Raw genomic sequence first — 16,603 nt, forward strand, 5'->3', positions numbered from 1 at the left:
TTTGGGAGAGAGTCATTTCTGAGATCTTCTGGTGCCATCCCCAAAGTCTGGATTACTTCATTCCTATGGTGGGTGTGTGCTCAGGGGCAGATAAATCTGCCTAAGATGGGGATGAAAGGTAATCCTGTTTCCCCCGAGATTAAGGAGGGAGAGAAGAAGAGAAAGAAACATGCCCATTTCAAAAATTAGTTGCAGTAGCAGAGCAGCAAGGGTTATATTCACAGCGTAAAGTAGACCACTGTTACTCTGCCACATATTGGGCACCGTGTCCCAAGTTGGAGACAGAACAGTGAATAAGATAAACATGTGTATGTCCTCCTGGAGCTCAGAGTCCAGTAGGGAAGACTGATGAGTCAGCAAAAATTACCACTGGGTGCGATAAATTCATGCCTTGCTAAGATTAGGAGACCTCAAGAGCCCTGGGAGGAAGCTCTGAACCCAGCCTGGAAATGTCAGGGAAGCTTCCTGGAGGAAAGAATGACTAAGCAGATGAAATGTGAAGAATGGATAGATGAAGCTGAGAAAAATGATCCTGACAGAAAAGACTGAGTTTGCAATGACTTGGAAATTAGAAGCTAATTCAAGGCAGCACAGAGGTGAGGCTGGGAGTTGAGCACGGGTGTTGGTAAAAGCTCTTTCCTTGTCCCCATGCCAATCCAATAACAAGGATGTGGTTTTGAGAAAAAGGAAAAAGATGCTGATTGCTTTGCTAGCAAAGGAGAAACACGGGGACTCCTGTCCCAAAGGCTGTAATTCTACCTATCGTGGGGATCAGAGGGGTTTTTAAGAGGTGATTCAGAGAAAATGAGATTAGGGAGATCAGGAAGAAGATGGGGGAAAAGAAGATCAGGGAGAAAGTTAGGGAAAGAAGATAAGGGAAAAGATTGGGAAAAAGAAAACCATGTAAGTTTCAAAGCAACATGGGATATAGTCAAAAAGCATCAAGTGAACCCCTGTTACAGGGGGATGTGGGACAGGAGGCTGGAGAGTGAAACCAAAGTACATCATGGGACAACTGAAAGGGCTCCAGTAAGAAGTGGATAGACACTGAAAAGCTGTGAGCAGGAAAGCAACAAGGTCGGATTTGTAGTCCAGAATGAGCCCTGCATCTCGGTTTTCCTATCTATAAAATGGGGATAATAATAGTACAATACAATAGAGCTGTCTTGAGAATTAAGTGAGGTAATGCATACAACCAGTGCCTGGCACATAGATTATTATTCATTCAGCCAGGAGTGCCTTCCATTGTGAAGCCTGGCCACAATCACATTCTATTATTAATTCATTTCTTATGCAGCTATCTCCTAAACTGAGAAACGAAATGATTGAGGGAAAAGGCTATGTCATGATCCTGTCTGTGTTTCCTGATCTCAACACAAAGCCTAGCACATATAAGGCGCTTGATAAATGAGGGCTCACGGTTAGATTAAACTATTAGTGCAAATTCTCAAAAGGGGCAAGTCGGGCCCCAGACCCAGGATGGGACAGACCACATTCCACCACAAGTGGGCGCAAGACGTTTCCCACAAAGGAGTCGGAGCTAGTGGCGAAGGCCGGGCTCCAGGACTCTCCAAACCCTGGGACCTCACTCTAAGGAAACCGGGTCCGAAGAGGTTGCTTTCTTAAGTGGTCGCCGCAAGATGTCCAAGGCTTTATGATCAGTCAAATGAACCCGATAATAAAATGAAAGTGTTTCAAAAATGAGCACTGACTGTAGTTGCTGCCTCCATCGCTGCTAACCGTGAGGGTTTTTGGGCTCCGGTTGTTTTTCACTTTGGAAAGGCAAACGTCACCTTTTCCTGAGCCACTTGGATCTTTATAGAAGCGGGTGGGTTGCATGTATATAGGGCAGATTAGTATAGGCTCGTGTCCTGGTTCCTAATTTTGCAAATCCTCAGTCTGTGTCAGTCACCTGGATTGGGAAGCCATAGGATCCGGTAAAGGAGAACTGGTAGGGAGCAGGACAGATGAGACAGGTACCTTTATTAGGAAAAGGGATTCGCTGAAAGCTACCCGGGCAAGTCAGGGAAGAAAGGGTTAAAAAGGAGACGACAAGTGAAGAAAACTGGTGAGGGAGCAAAGGAAAGTGGAGAGAAGCAAAGGACTGGCTGGTCTCAGGGAAGAGAGGGGTTAACTCGGGGCTTGCCTCTGGGAGGCATCGGAGGAGTGAGCAGATAGGGGCGGGACGTCGACAGCCTCAGAAAACAACAGATCGACGTCGGCAAAGACAGGGTTAAGGGGGCGGGCCCAGAAGAAGCCACGTGCCGGGACACAAGGCTATTGGTTTTCCCGGAGTTGTTTGTGTACGGCTATTGGCTACGTCGGGAAGCCGCGAGTGCCGATTGGCTGAGCGTCGGAGGGGCCGTCAGGGCAGAGACAGGGAGGAGGCGGCCGAACAGCGTCTCTGGGCCGGACTGGGCCAAGCCAGCGCAAGAGCTGCCCGTGCAGGGATCGCAGCCCAGCTGAGCCCGAGCTGTGGGCGCCGCCGCCATGCGCTGGGTGCGGGCGCTGCTGAAGAATGCGTCCCTGGCAGGAGCACCCAAGTACATCGAGCACTTCAGCAAGTTCTCCCCGTCGCCCCTGTCCATGAAGCAGTTTCTGGACTTCGGTACGGAGTCCGAAGGGAGGGAGGTGGGAGGCGGAGGGCCGTAGGGTCCGCCAGGTGGGGCGCGGAGAGGGGGTCCTGGCGATGAGAGGTTAACGCCCTGGAGAGGAGAGGCCCTCAGTAGCGGGCAGGACTTCCTCGGGAGAGTGCAGGCAGGAAGGGGTTAACAGGGAGGCAGGGCTGAAAGGGTTAAGGGTGCCCCAGCTGAAGACGTGGTCTCCTAAACTGTACAAGGGAATGGGGGGCGCTAAGAAGGAGGGGGTCCAAGGTTTCCTCCTGGGCTGGCTTTTCAAGGGGTCTGGGAGAGTAAGGGGCAGTGAGGCCTGATGTCAGCGCAGGGAGGGAGGAGAGCCCTATCCAGGCACTGAAAGGCTAATAGGGTTGTCCCAACAACTCTTAAAAGAGTGATGGAGGAACTAAGGGCATGTTGGTAGGAGCAACAAGGCAGGGTTGAGAGATGCAGCCATCTGGAAGGAACCTGGGCTGTTGGTGAAGGGTCAGACACTCCTGAGCAGGCATCAGGGAAGACCCTGGGCAGTTGGGTAAGGAAGCTCCTTCAGAAGAAGTTGCCAACAGGAGCAAATGCCCCTGACTAGCGTACCTCCACTCATTTCAGCTGCCTCAGTGGGCAAGGACACTTGAAGATCAAACCCCCTTCTAGCCTGGCAGCCTGTCCTTAGCTGGGCAGGAGCCCAAGCTACCAAGAGGTGGTCAGGCTGCTTGTACCCTCCCTTGATTACCCCCCAGTTGCTGAGTCAGGATCACCTCCTACCAGTGTTCAAGGGGTGACTGTGGGGCAGGAGGAAGGCTGTGCCAAGGTGGGAACCAATACAGACGTGTAGGCCCTGCCTGTCTAAATGGTATTTCCATGGTGCCAGCTGGAAATTGGGGGTTGGGGGGGCAGGTCTCTCATGAGTTGAGTAGATAGTGGCTGGCTTAGGTTACAGCTGCGTCACTGACAGAAGGAGGTCAGGGAGGTGGCAGCCAAGACATATGGCTGTTTCTCAGGATATGTCTTCCCGCCCACTGCCCTGTTTGAGTGTTGAGCTTCCCTCATGTAGGAAAGCCTGGTGGGCCCACTCCTAGCCCTTAGAAGCCACTCGCCCATACTGGACAGAAATGTCACACTTGTGGAGGGACTTGAGTAGTTTGTTCCACTTGTACAGTTGGGAAAAGTGAGACTTTTTCGGAAGGATGGTGACTAGTCCTGGGAGACAGAATTGGTAGCAGAATCTGGACCGGAACCCAGGTCTCCTGTCACCAGGCCATAGTCTTTTCCAGTCCCTCATCTCCTTTTCATCTTTACTGGGGATCAGGGTCCCCATTTGCCTTAAAGATGGGCAATAATGCCAGGAATGGTGGTGCATGCCTGTAATCCCAGTAGCTCAGAAGGCTGAATCAGGAGAATTGCAAGTTCAAAGCCAGCCTTAGCAACTTAGCAAGGCCCTGAGCAACTCAGCAAGACCCTGTTTCTAAATAAAATATAAAAAGGGCTGGGGATGTGGCTCAGCAGTTAAGTATCTCTGGGTTCAGTCCCTGATGCCAAAGAAAGTGAGGGGGGGCATTAATACAGAGGCAACTCTATGGTGGGCATCTATCCACCTTACCATCCTGGATGGAGTGTCCAGGGACAATGCTGGGACTCTGCAGCCGTGGGAAGCTAGGCATAGCTCCCGTCAACCAGGTGCAGTTCAGGGTGGGATGGTTTTCCCAGGTGCCTCTGCGCCCTGGGTCTACTCCCAGAGCCAAAGCCTTCTGGGAGGGAAGGAAAGAGAAATGAGGTGACTTAGACCAGAGCAGCTCCAAATGGGTCCCAAAGGGGCCCTGTCCCCATGGTTAAAGGCAAATGGGACAGGAAGGGGATACAGGCCTTGAAGTACGAGGTGGGGGCTGGGGAGGCTTGAGCACTGCAGGGGTTAGGAGAGCTGCCTTGCTTTTGTCCTTGGCAGGTCACCTGCCCTCTGAACCCTTGATCAACGCAAGGTTTAGCCCACTTGATCCTGAAGATATCCTTGGGCTCCCATGGTTTGTGCCTATGGACTCACCCCTCTCCCTTCCTCCAGGGTCCAGCAATGCCTGTGAGAAAACCTCGTTCACCTTCCTCCGGCAGGAGCTGCCTGTGCGCTTGGCCAACATCATGAAAGAGATCAACCTGCTTCCGGATAGGGTGCTGAGCACACCCTCTGTGCAGCTGGTACAGAGCTGGTGAGACTTCTCCCATTCCATCACTCTGTGTCCCTTGGCTCAGGCATGGAGTCTACATGCTGCCAGCTGCCTTGAAGCAGGAAGGGATCGAGGGAAGGCACAGGACCTCTGAGAGGCTGGGGAGTTGCCCAGAGTCACATGGGAATCCTAGGCCCTAGCAGGAATGGTTGGACTCTTCACTTCTGTGTCTGGAATAGCCCTGTTCTTACCATCCTGCTTTTTCTGGGAACCCAGGATCCATCCAGGAAATCAGTTTTCATAGCCAAATCCTCAAGTCAGGCTAATAATGTCAGCAATGGCCACCAGCCCTGGACCTGGAAGCCCACCCCCTACTAGGTATTATTTATTTAGGGTAACTTTTTTGGGAAACAGAGAAAAAAAGAAGCAAATCTTGGAACAAATGATATAATCCAAGCGACAAGCCTGATTGTTTTGGAAATTGGAAAATGCTCAAATAGATACAGGGATGACATAGTCCCTTCCCAAAGAGTTTTGGAGGGCAAAGACCACAAGTTTATTGCAAGCAACCAGAGGAGCAGAGGTGAAGCCTGGGGAGGGCACTCAGGAGCATGCAGGGTCAGGTAACTAGAGGCCATTAGCAAACAGCCTGTTCCATGAAGCATAAACAAGGTGTGTCCTTCAGTGGCATAGAGCTGGCTAGTCATCAGTGGGCTTTCACAGTGCCTGTGCAGAATTGCCTGGTCATTGGGACCTGTGGTATGGAGTGGCTGTAGTTTCCTTTTGGACTCCAGAGCATGTGTCCCCAGCATGAGCCCAGCAACATGCTGTGTCTAAGAAAAAGCAACAGCTGCCCTCAAGGAGCCCATACTCTCATAGGAAAATACAATTTCTACCAAGGCAGGCAAACCAAGTGCATCAGCAATAAAGGGAGGAGCAGTGAGCACTGAAGAGTTAGTTGTTTTTAATGAAGAGTCAAAGGTTATTATTTTAAAAGTAAAGTTGAGTATTTTCCCCCCTTGTTACAGAAGGATAATATATCCATTTTGACACTAGGAAAACATAAAAGCAGAGAAGAAAATGCAAACCACTATCCTTTTCCTATAACTGAAATGCTGCTCAGGGTTTCGGGGCTTTATTTGCACCCTGCCAGCATTGTGTCCACACAGGGACATGCACACACCTGACTTATTCTAACGAAATGAGCCACAGTAGGTAGAGTGTTACATAGAAAGCCAGCTATGCAGGAGGTGCATAATGATCACTGACCAAGTCAGAAGTTGTAGGGAGCTGGGCCTGGTGGCGCACACCTGTAATCCTAGCAGCTTGGGAGGCTGAGACAGGAGGATCACAAGTTCAAAGCCAGCCTCAGCAATTTAGCAAGGTGCTAAGCAACTCAGCAAGATGCTGTGTCTAAATAAAATACAAAAATAGGACTGGGGATGTGGCTCAGTGGTTAAGCACCCCGGTACCACAAAAAAAAAAAAAAAAAAAAAGAAAAAAGAAAAAGAAGGAAAGAAAGAAAAATTTTGGGGAAGAAGAAGTGGACTTCAGAGAAATGTAGGCAATTCAGAGCCATAAAGGGAAGGGCCTGCCTCAGTCACCCAGAAACTTGCTCTGTGGGGGTTGAGTGGGAGCCATGAAGGTAGGGGACAGAGGACAGAGTCCCATCTTCATGTAGCCCAACCAGGTCACCCCTTGCTGAGCCCAGGATCTCTGAGCCAACCAGCATGGCCCACCACAGGGTGGTGGAGCAATGGGGGAGAGACAGAAGGTGCCATCTGTTCTCCCCAGCCCTCCTCCCACTCTGTCCGGTTGACTAGCCTGGCTGCCTCTCAGCCTGTCCCTGACTTCAGGACCAGGCTTTTCAGTTCCCTCCCTGGACACTGTGTTCCTGGGACAGTCAGGGATGCAGGAGGAAGGCAGGGGACTGTCGGACTGTCCATGACTCCCCGAGAGGCTACACAGAGTCCCTTTCTGAAAATCAATGACCTGTGGGGGCTTGGCCTGATTTATTCCTCTGTCAAAGCTTGGAAGTAATGTCAAGTAACAGCAGGAGGGAGTGAAGTTAGACAAGAGAGAACACTTCGCCAGAGGATGATTCAGCATAGAGGAGAGCAAGCCAAGGGATTGTTAAGGCATCCTGGCATGCTGAAGGGACAGCCTGCTCAGAGTTTTTCCAGAGCCAGTGGGCACCAGCCACAGTAAGAGAGACTGAGGTGTGAGAGCAGGACTTCCTGATGGGGACAAGGTGGTTGCCTGTAAGAGTGCAGATTCCTTTTCCAGGAGAAACCTCCAGCTAGCTAAATGATGGATTGGATGTGGTGGGGATGGACAGGGTCTCTAAGAAGAGGAGGTGACTTCCCAGGGAGCCCCGGCAAGAGGACCACCAGCCTAAGTCTGATGAATAAGGAACAAAACTCCCTTTTGGCAAACAAAAGAGTTCTGTGCAAGTGCAGTTGTGAGTAGTGTTGTGGTCACTATGTGCTGATAGCTGGCAGGTTTCCTCCCCAGCTGGGGCAGGGTCTGGGCAGCCCCTGTTCATGAAGAATTCCTGGTTCCAAATAAACCTGATGTGTTATTTCAGCTGGACAGACTTGGGGTAGCGGGGCCATATTTTGGAGTGGTGGGAAGGTGGGGATGCGTTAGGTGTTGCAGACAGTATGGTGGCCTCGTGGCCTCGAGCCTCTGTTCCCTTGTCTGTAACATGGGGACCCATTCTGTTTCTCAGGGTCAGATGCCATTGCTAGATGTGACAAGCATGCAGAACTCTGTCAACAACAGTGATGTCCCCAGGCCTCTGGGCAGCAGCACCTCCAGGCCACAGATGATACAACTGTGGTGGAGGTTTCTAGACAGTGTGACATAAGTGACCATGGGGACAAAAGACGCAGAGCCGAGGGCCAGCCTGAGTGCTTGTATGCACCACTCATCACTGCAGCCTTCTGAGTGGACCTCACTCCTACCCCCACCTTCTAGATGAGAAACTGAGGCCCAGGGAGGTGAAGAAACTTAAGGCCACCTGGAGTGGGTGGTGGAGATGGGATTCGAGCCAGGGCTGCAGGATCTGGAGGCTGCGTCCTGCAAGGGAGAGCAAGGCCGCGCCGTGGGCAGTGCCACGGTGCTGAGAGCCCTTCCAGAGCCAGTGGGCATCAGCCGCAGCCAGAGAGACTGAGATTTCTATGCTCATACGTAAGTCCCCTGCAAAGCAGTCTGTCAGCTGGTGGCTACCCTGGCTCCTCTCAGCAGGGGCAGACAGCCGGAGGAGGTGTGGACGGTGGGGACAAGCTTTCAGAAAACGAGCCCAGGGCTAAGTAGGAGTTACAGAGTAGAATCAAATGACAGTGAGTCATTCCTGTGTTTAAGAGTCTGTGGGGGTTGTTAGAAGGAGGCAGGTGATGGGGTGTGGCTAGCATCCCCTTACCAGCCTCCCTTGCCCATCAGCAAGATGTGTGGACCCCAGACCCTGCCTCCACTCCAGGGAACCACCCAGCCCCAGGGAATACCAAGCCACCCGCCCAGGTGGCTCCTGCCCGCTGGGCTAGGGCCTAGGCTGAACCAGCTGCTGGATCCCCCAGACTCCCGTGCGTAACCGAGGAGTAGAGGCTGAGCCCAGCAGGAACCACGAGCAGGGATCATCTCCTTTTATCTGTGCAGTCCCACCACCTCCTTCCTGCTGGGAGCCCTATTTTGCACCTGGGGACTGGGCAGCCCAGTGGACTGGCACAGCCATCCTGAAACCCAAGCCTGCCAGCCGCCACAGAGTGCTCCAGTGCAGAGAGCCACCCCCTCACGTGGTCCTCACATGGCCATCGCCTGGTCTACACCTTTGTCCCCAACAGCTGTGGACACGAGCGCACACATGCGCAGAGCGCCCCTCCCCTCCCACACAGGCCTGCGGGCGCCCCCTCCCTCACCGAGGTGTGTCCTCCCCCCTGCCTGCAGGCCGCCCCTCCTGCATTCCCTGTCGGGGCTCTGGACTGGTGAGAACACGGAGGCCCTGGGCACCTCCGTGTTACCATGGGCAGGTGGGAAGCTTACCAAGGAGTGGCAGGATCTGAGGCCCAGGTCTCCCCAGGCTCTGGGTTGGCCCTACTGCCTGCTCTGCATGGACGTACCATCTACTTCAGGCCCAGGTCTTCCCCTGGTGCTGGGAGGGTAGGCAGCCCAGGAGCCAGTGTCTCCATGCTGTGTCTCTTCTGTAGGATGCAGGTCTAGCCCAAAGGTGACATCTGGAGTGCCATGCTCCTGGGGGCTTCAGGCCAGGGCCAGAGTCAAGGGGCCTCTGGGAAACTCCTTCTCATGCTCTCCTCTCTGACCGGGGAGTACAGGGTTTTGGCACCCTTCAGTCCAGGAGACCGAGGCCTGTGGCTGCTGTGATGTCCCCTTGCCATACTGTTCTGGCTGACTGGTGGCACTGCCCAGCGTCAGTTCATCCCGCTGCTCTTTGTTCCACTACAGTGGCCGTGAGCGGCCCCCATACCTGCCCTTTCAGGTTCACTGAGCCACCCTACTCCTGGGCACTAGGACTCTGACCCCTGCTGGCCATGCACAGTCGGGGGCAGCTCAGCCTCCTCCTCTGGCCTCCTCCCCAGCTGCCCTTGGGTCCTGAGAGGGGGTCCCAGGACTCCCTGCTCCACCTGGTCCCCTCCCCATTCTCTCGCCCCAGCATCGTCCACTTGCAGATTCTCTCCCAAATCTCTCCAAGAGTCACATGAACATGAGGCTTTAGTTCAGACATGGTAGAAGACCAGGATTTAGAGTCACACAGGCCTGGGAGAGAGCGTCCCAGCCAAGCATGTCCACTTCACCTGGCTCGCAGCAGCGCCTACCTTAGGGGGTCACTGTGGAAGTTAAAGTGAAGCACCAGGGAGGCACACAGCAGACCCAGAGTCACCATCGGCCACAGCAGAAGCCTCACTCGTAGGACCAGTGTGGCTGGAAAGTAGCTGGCCACAGGGCATAGACACGGAGCCAGACAGACCTGAGTTCAAATCCCAGCCTGCTGCTCACTGTGACTGGGGCACAGGACCCGCCTTCTCTGAACTGGTCCCTTGTCCACAAAACGAGGGAAATCCTTTGCACTCTCCACCCCAGCTCCAGGTGCAGGTGGGAGACAGAGGTCTCTGTGTAAGTGCCAGCTGTCATAATTCTCCAGGAGACCAAGTGCACCCGATGTCTTTGGACAGGGATGGGGTGACTGGGAGGAAGTTGATCTTGACTGCGGTCTGGCTCCCCATTCCCAGCCTGTCAGTGAGAACAGCTATTCCTGCCCACAGTGGGGCAGCTCTTCAGGACAGTGTGGACCAAAAAATGGAGTGATTTGGGACCTAGAAGCAGTAGGGGCTGTTGGAGGCCACTGAGGCTTGAGTGTACTCAGCTGGTGCGCTTTTGAGCCACCATTATTATAAGAGCAAGCATTCAGAGGGTGCTTGCTATGTGCTAGATGATCACATTTAGTCCTCACCAAAATGCAAAGGTAAATATGTTTTAAAAATCCCCATTTTTGATGTGGCTTAGTGGTTGGGTGCCCCTGAATTCAATCCCCAATGCTCCCCACCCCCGCCAAAAAAAAAAAAAAAAAAAAAAAAAAATCCCCATTTTCCTAATGAAGAAATTCAGCCCCAGAGAGGTTCCATGACTTACTCAGGGCCACACAGCTTCATGTAGAAGAGCCAGTTCCAAGCTAGTTCTTTTAGACTCTTCTCTGCTGTCTTAGCAAGAAAGGGAAGGGCAGAAGTTGGTAGGTGTAAGTGAAGGGCATCTGAGCAGAGGAACAGCCTGAGTGGAGGCCTGGAGGTGAGAATCCAGAGCAGTCACAGCCTGATAGTGTGACAGGAGTGCTGGAGACCTTGAGCCTTCTTCATCCCCCTTCCTGGCTATGGCACTGTCCCCGGCCTGGGCTGAGGCGATGGAGGCTCCTCCCTGCCTTTCTTGCCTCCTAGAGGTTGCCATGAAAGTCAGAGCATCCTGGCCATCAGAGTGGCTCTCGGTGTGGTGTGGCCCTTTCCAGACACACCGCCGCACTTGGGGTCCCCCCGCCTGGCTGGAGCATTTCTGCCAGAGACCCAGTGCTTCCTGCCCTCGCAGGAGAACAAGCTGCAGACTGGGCATGTTAACAGGGAAACTGGGGGTGTCGGGGGCAGTGGCTGTGGCATTGCCAGCACAGGTGACTCGCAGCAGAAGCTTCCCCTGCTGGCCCTGGGTTCCTTTTGAACCAGTTCTTTTCTAGGTACTAGAGAGACCAACCTCTGCAGGTGGGAGCAGGTGCCACCGCTGGGCCCTTCAGAGCAAAGTGAGCTTCTCTGGGCTCTCCAGGGACCCCAGCCCCACCCTCTTCCTGGCCCTTCACTCTTTAGAATCCTATGTTCTAGGCCTGATGGCACTCTGGAAGAAGCCCATGCTGGCCAGTCAGTCTCCATCTGGATGCATCCAACACCTGTGGGAGAAGTGTTAGGATGTGTCTGGGAAGGGGCTGGGGGAGGCAGGTGGACCTCAGCGCCCTCTCACCATGGGCCCTTGGTCCACACTGGGTCACAGTCTCCTGACCTATGAGACCTCTTGGGTGGAATGATCTCCAGGCTCACCTAAGGCGAGTATCTTAGTTTCCAAAGCAGAGCTGCCACAAGGGGACCCATGGATTAGAGGTTTGCGTAACTCAGCAGGTGGTCGGGCGACTTGTGTGCAGATGATAGGGGCTGAGGAGAGCTGTGCTGCAGCCTGTCCCCAGGTCCCACAGTGGGAACAGAGCAAGAGCAAAGTCCAGCTGAGGGGATGGGAGGGACCTTGCCAGCTGTAGCTGAGGCCTCCTTCCCTCTGAACACAGGTATGTCCAGAGTCTGCTGGACATCATGGAGTTCCTGGACAAGGACCCCGAGGACCACCGTACCCTGCACCAGTGAGTGAGGTCCCTGAGCATGGCAGGGAGGCAGGTACAGGCGAGAGGCATCTGAGGTTGCAGCTCCAGGGGCGGAACCCCAGCAGGGCAGGGGTGGCCAACCTGAGAGGAGAAACAGACTCCCATTCTCGGTGTGGGGAGTCCACTGGGTGAGGGCCAGGCCCAGCTCTTGGGCAGCTGCCCTTCAGAGGGACTGAGAGCTCCTGGCTTTGAGCGTGAAGGGAAAGGCAGCGGGAGGGTCAGGGTGGCTTCAGGAGGAGGGCGTGTGGCTGTAGGATTGGGAAGGGAACAGAGAGGGGAGATGCTGTGGGGTGGAAGTCAGAATGGAGAGGAGTCTGGGCGCCCCAGGGCTGGGGCCGGTGGGGTGAACATCTGACCTTTCGAAGGTTCACCGATGCCCTGGTCACCATCCGGAACCGGCACAATGACGTGGTGCCCACCATGGCCCAGGGCGTACTGGAGTACAAGGACACCTATGGCGATGACCCGGTCTCCAACCAGAACATCCAGTACTTCCTGGACCGCTTCTACCTCAGCCGCATCTCCATCCGCATGCTCATCAACCAGCACAGTGAGCGTGGGCTGCCGGGAAGGCGCAGGGCAGCGGGCAGGAGCCCCTGGGCTGGGTCCCCAGCAAGCACCGATTGAAATAAGCGGCTGTTCAGAGCTTCTGTGTCCAGGATGTTTCACTGTGATTGTTGACCGATCACAGCCGTCATCAATTAAATGAGTTTCTCATGCTTAAATCATTTCAAAAGCAAGACTGGCGAGAGTTATCAAGGACACCTGTGAGGGGGAGGGACATGGGGAGGAGCTTCTGGAAAGAAGCAAGCTTCAGGCCTGCAGAGGCCCCAGGTGGCCGCAGCCAGGGGTGCAGGGCCCTTAGGAGCCTAGAGAAGGGTGGAGACCGGGCTGGCCCTGGGAAGAGGGGACGCAGGGGCAGGCTCTGGGTCCAGCGGCAGCACCTTCTCTCCCGCCCACAGCCCTCATCTTTGACGGCAGCACCAACCCCGCCCACCCCAAACACATTGGCAGCATCGACCCCAATTGCAAGGTGTCTGATGTGGTGAAAGGTGAGCCTGCCTGGGCCTGGCCTGCAGGAGCCTCAGGACCTGCCAGGGGGCGGCCCATTCCCGGGGTGGGGGCACAGCTCCACCAGGTAATGTTGGTGATCCCCTGTCCGTGCCAGGGGCACTGCCTGTGGGTGAGCCACCCACACCCTGAATGGCCCCATCTTCTTGCAGATGCCTACGACATGGCCAAGCTCCTCTGTGACAAGTATTACATGGCCTCACCTGACCTGGAGATCCAGGAGGTCAACGGTGAGCAAATGAGGCTGTGTGTGTCTCCGGGAGGGCAGGGGCCGCCTTGCAGGTAGGGGAGGAGCAGGGCTGCTTTTAGGATTCTTCATTTGGTAGTTGCTTTTTAAATATTTGATAAATATGTATTGCAAGGGAGATGGACAAGGTCCCTGTTCACATGGTGGGGCTTATATTCTTGGTGCTGAGGAGGTTGGGGAGTGGAGTCTTTAACCAACAAATAAATAAACAAGACAATTTTGAATGGATAAGGAGGAAATAAAATCGGATAGCAGGGCAGTGATGGGGCAGCCATGTCTGAGGTGGGATGTCAGCCTGGCTGCCTTTCCAGAATTCAAATCCCAGTGTCTGAATTAAGAGAGAGGGTTCCCTCTGGCCAGCCTCTGGGTGGCTGGGTGGTCAGCGCTGGCTCCCCACCCCCAGCTTTCGGGAGAACAGGGAAGGCAGGGCTTCCATGAGTCACCGGCTCCACTCAGCTCCACGGTGGCTGGGGATTTCCTCTAGCTGGGCAGCCTTGTGCCCAGTCACAGCTTGGGAAGGGGGGCTGTTACCCACAGAAGGAGGGAAGGACGGCTTGAGGGGCCTGTCTGGAGGAGGCGTGGGAAGGTTACTCCAGGCCGTGTCCTGACCTTGCTCTTGACTCTCCGCAGCTGCCAATTCCACCCAGCCCATTCACATGGTCTACGTCCCCTCCCACCTCTACCACATGCTCTTTGAACTCTTCAAGGTGAGGAGGCTGGGGACCCGTTTGCAGGCTCCATGAGGTCTGGCCTCTCTCACTCAGCGCCACCCTGTTCTCCACCCCCCAACAGAATGCCATGCGGGCCACAGTGGAGAGCCACGAGTCCAGCCTTGTTCTCCCTCCTATCAAGGTCATGGTGGCCTTGGGCGAGGAAGATCTGTCCATCAAAGTAGGTGGTCCTTGACCTTGTGGGTGGGGAAGACCATGGGAAAGTCAGGGGTGGTGATGGGATGGCTTTGGAGGGTCCCTGACATGTCTCCTGTGCCCCAGATGAGTGACCGGGGTGGAGGTGTCCCCTTGAGGAAGATTGAGCGACTCTTCAGCTACATGTACTCCACAGCACCCACCCCGCAGCTGGGCACGGGGGGCACCCCGCTGGTGAGATGGCTTCATCCAGGCCCCTCCCGCTCCTGGGGGATGCCGCCTCCTCCACCTCTTTTCCATCTTGCTTCCTTACCTCCCAGTCATACAGTGCCCTCTGTGGCTGTGTGTGGTGACAGTCTCGTCTCCTGAGTCTCATCCCTCCCCTCCCTGCACAGATCCACCTCTGCCTAGTGTTTGTCTGTCTGCCTGCCTGCCTGTCGGCTTTCCTCAGTCCGCCCTCCCTCTCCCCACAGTTACTGCCTTACTCGTGACATTGTTCAGCTGTCCAGTGCCTCCCTGTCCACCGGGAGGAGCCCTGTGACCTGCGTAGGCCTCCTGGCTACCTGAGCAGAACTCCTGACTGCCTGGCCTCCTCCTTCCTCCACGGTCCCCTCATTCATCCCACACCCCCACCTGGCCTCAGAGCCTCCTCTTTGCTGTGTTCCCTCCCCACCCGGGTCCTGGGGAACCCCTGCACAGCCCCAGCCCACTGGCCTTCACTTACCCGTCAGTCCCTGCAGCCCCAGGACCAGCCCCAGCCTCTTCACCGCTCCTTCCTGCTCCCTGCAGGCTGGCTTTGGCTATGGGCTCCCCATTTCCCGCCTCTACGCCAAGTACTTCCAGGGGGACCTGCAGCTCTTCTCCATGGAAGGCTTTGGGACCGATGCTGTCATCTATCTTAAGGTGAGGCCCAGCCCGCCGGGCCCCTGGAGAAGGGTTTTCTGGGCAGGCAGGGCTGCTGTCCGTCCTTTCCTGGTTCTAGTCTCAGAATCAGCAAAGCTACAGTTCCTCAATCCCCAGCCCCAGCCCCCAGCCCTTAGCCCCCAGCTTGGGAGGGAATTTCAGTCTGTGGCCCATGATTAAGACCCCTCTTCCGGGACCCTTGACCTTTGAGACCTGGAAAGAAATGGGATCATGGAGGTCTTGTTATCCAGCTCAGGGTGAGACTGAGGTCCCAAACTGGTGACCTTAGCGTCACAGCCCAGCCTCCTCCCTCTTCCCCCATGACCCTTGAGGGAGCAGCTTTCTGGAATGGGCAGGAGCAGGACACAGAAGGAACAGACCCTTCCGTTGCCTTCCCGAGCAGGGTGGTGCCTCAGCCAGTGGCTGGAGGCTGGGCCAGTTGACTTTAGGCCCATGGGACATGAGGGTCGGGGACCAGCACAGCCCACCTGGGGAAGGGCGGTTTTCTGAGGAGTGGGCAGTCTCAGGGAGGTGGGGGCTGACACTGGTGCCCGCAGGCCCTGTCCACGGACTCCGTGGAGCGGCTGCCCGTCTACAACAAGTCGGCCTGGCGCCACTACCAGACCATCCAGGAGGCCGGCGATTGGTGTGTGCCCAGCACGGAGCCCAAGAACACATCCACCTACCGGGTCAGCTAGAGGCCACCCCTCCCCTGTAGTCAAGAGGACAGACTGCTGTCTCTGGGTCTGGCCACCGAGGTGACCCTCTCCATCACCCAGAGAGCAGGGTGGGGGGTGGTTCTCCCTGATGACCAGGTTCTATCTCTGCAAATCACTGCGGTGACTGGCTTGTGGTGGTCCTTAAGTGCCAATCTGTCTCTGTGGAGACACCTGGGTGGTCTCCCTGGGTCCCAGTCCCCATAGGTGATGCCTGAGGATTGGGGATGCTCCACCCTGATGGGGTGCCCTAGAGACACTTTCCCATGGCAGTCCTGAGACCAGGGCTGTCACTCTTCTGCCAGGGGTCCTGGGTCCCCCTTGCTGCCCACCATAGCCCTGGCCTTCCAAGTGGATACCCCTCCTGCCCTACTCCACGCCCCATATGGGCATACTGGCCCAGGTCCGTCGTCAGTGCTAGGAAGGGGCCAGACACCCCAGGTCTGGTGAGAGTGGGAGGGAGGGGATGCACCTTTGACCCTTGTTGGGGTCTTGGTCCTGCCTTCTCTCCCTCCACCCCGTGCATGAAGGTCAACGTTGGCAGGTGGGGAGTCGGGAATGGTTCTCACCCTGGGCCTATCCCAAACAGAGGAACCTGGGAAGACCCAGAGGTCGCCTGCCCTATCAGGGAGCCTCATGTGATCTTGGCAATGTTGTGCCACCTCCCAAGCCCTCCCCAGCATGTCCTCACATGCACACCCCTGTCCGCCCACCACACACCCACTCGGTCCTGCCTGGGCTCAGACCTCAACCCCTGCTGTGCCCAATGTGTGTTCAGGTGGCTTTCTCCTTGGATGCTCTGTACATAGCTAGTTTTATAACCCTGAGTGCCCCCACCCTTCCCCTTAGCACACGGGTTAAAGCTGTGTGTTCCTCCCAGTGGCTGTGAGGATGACAGTGACATCCACAGTAAAGAGGAGATTGAATAAGACTGCGGCCTGGCTCCATTGCTGGGGGGCGGGGGAGCCACACATACACACGTTCACACAGACTGCCACGCCCTGTGTCCCACACATGATGCCCCAGGATGTTGGTCCAGCTTGGGACCTCACCAGGGTGTACCGTGAGCAAAATTCCAGGCAGGGCTGTCCATTGAGTACACTTGACAGCCCA

General features: G+C 55.4%; 1 protein-coding gene across 1 annotated transcript; it reads left to right on the forward strand.

Moving 5' to 3' along the window:
* The first annotated feature begins 2,371 nt into the window (after positions 1 to 2,371).
* On the forward strand, positions 2,372 to 16,421 carry PDK2 (pyruvate dehydrogenase kinase 2). Its single transcript, XM_079132387.1, has 11 exons — positions 2,372 to 2,608; positions 4,669 to 4,810; positions 11,595 to 11,666; positions 12,053 to 12,237; positions 12,650 to 12,739; positions 12,911 to 12,988; positions 13,636 to 13,712; positions 13,798 to 13,896; positions 13,998 to 14,105; positions 14,661 to 14,774; positions 15,332 to 16,421. Exons 1-11 carry the CDS (start codon positions 2,491 to 2,493, stop codon positions 15,470 to 15,472), a joined length of 1,224 nt encoding a protein of 407 aa, XP_078988513.1. The 5' UTR covers positions 2,372 to 2,490; the 3' UTR covers positions 15,473 to 16,421.
* Positions 16,422 to 16,603: the final 182 nt, after the last annotated feature.

The sequence above is a fragment of the Sciurus vulgaris genome (assembly GCF_902686455.1).
Source record: "Sciurus vulgaris genome assembly, chromosome: 3".
In the NCBI taxonomy this organism is placed as follows: domain Eukaryota; kingdom Metazoa; phylum Chordata; class Mammalia; order Rodentia; family Sciuridae; genus Sciurus; species Sciurus vulgaris.

What these genes read in the sequence shown, in the direction of transcription:
- PDK2 (XM_079132387.1), top strand. Translation starts at nt 2,491, where the DNA reads ATGCGCTGGGTGCGGGCGCTGCTGAAGAATGCGTCCCTGGCAGGAGCA. An exon ending in GGAGATCCAGGAGGTCAACG is followed by an intron (nt 12,989 to 13,635) that starts GTGAGCAAATGA and finishes GACTCTCCGCAG; the next exon opens with CTGCCAATTCCACCCAGCCC. An exon ending in AGGAAGATCTGTCCATCAAA is followed by an intron (nt 13,897 to 13,997) that starts GTAGGTGGTCCT and finishes CCTGTGCCCCAG; the next exon opens with ATGAGTGACCGGGGTGGAGG.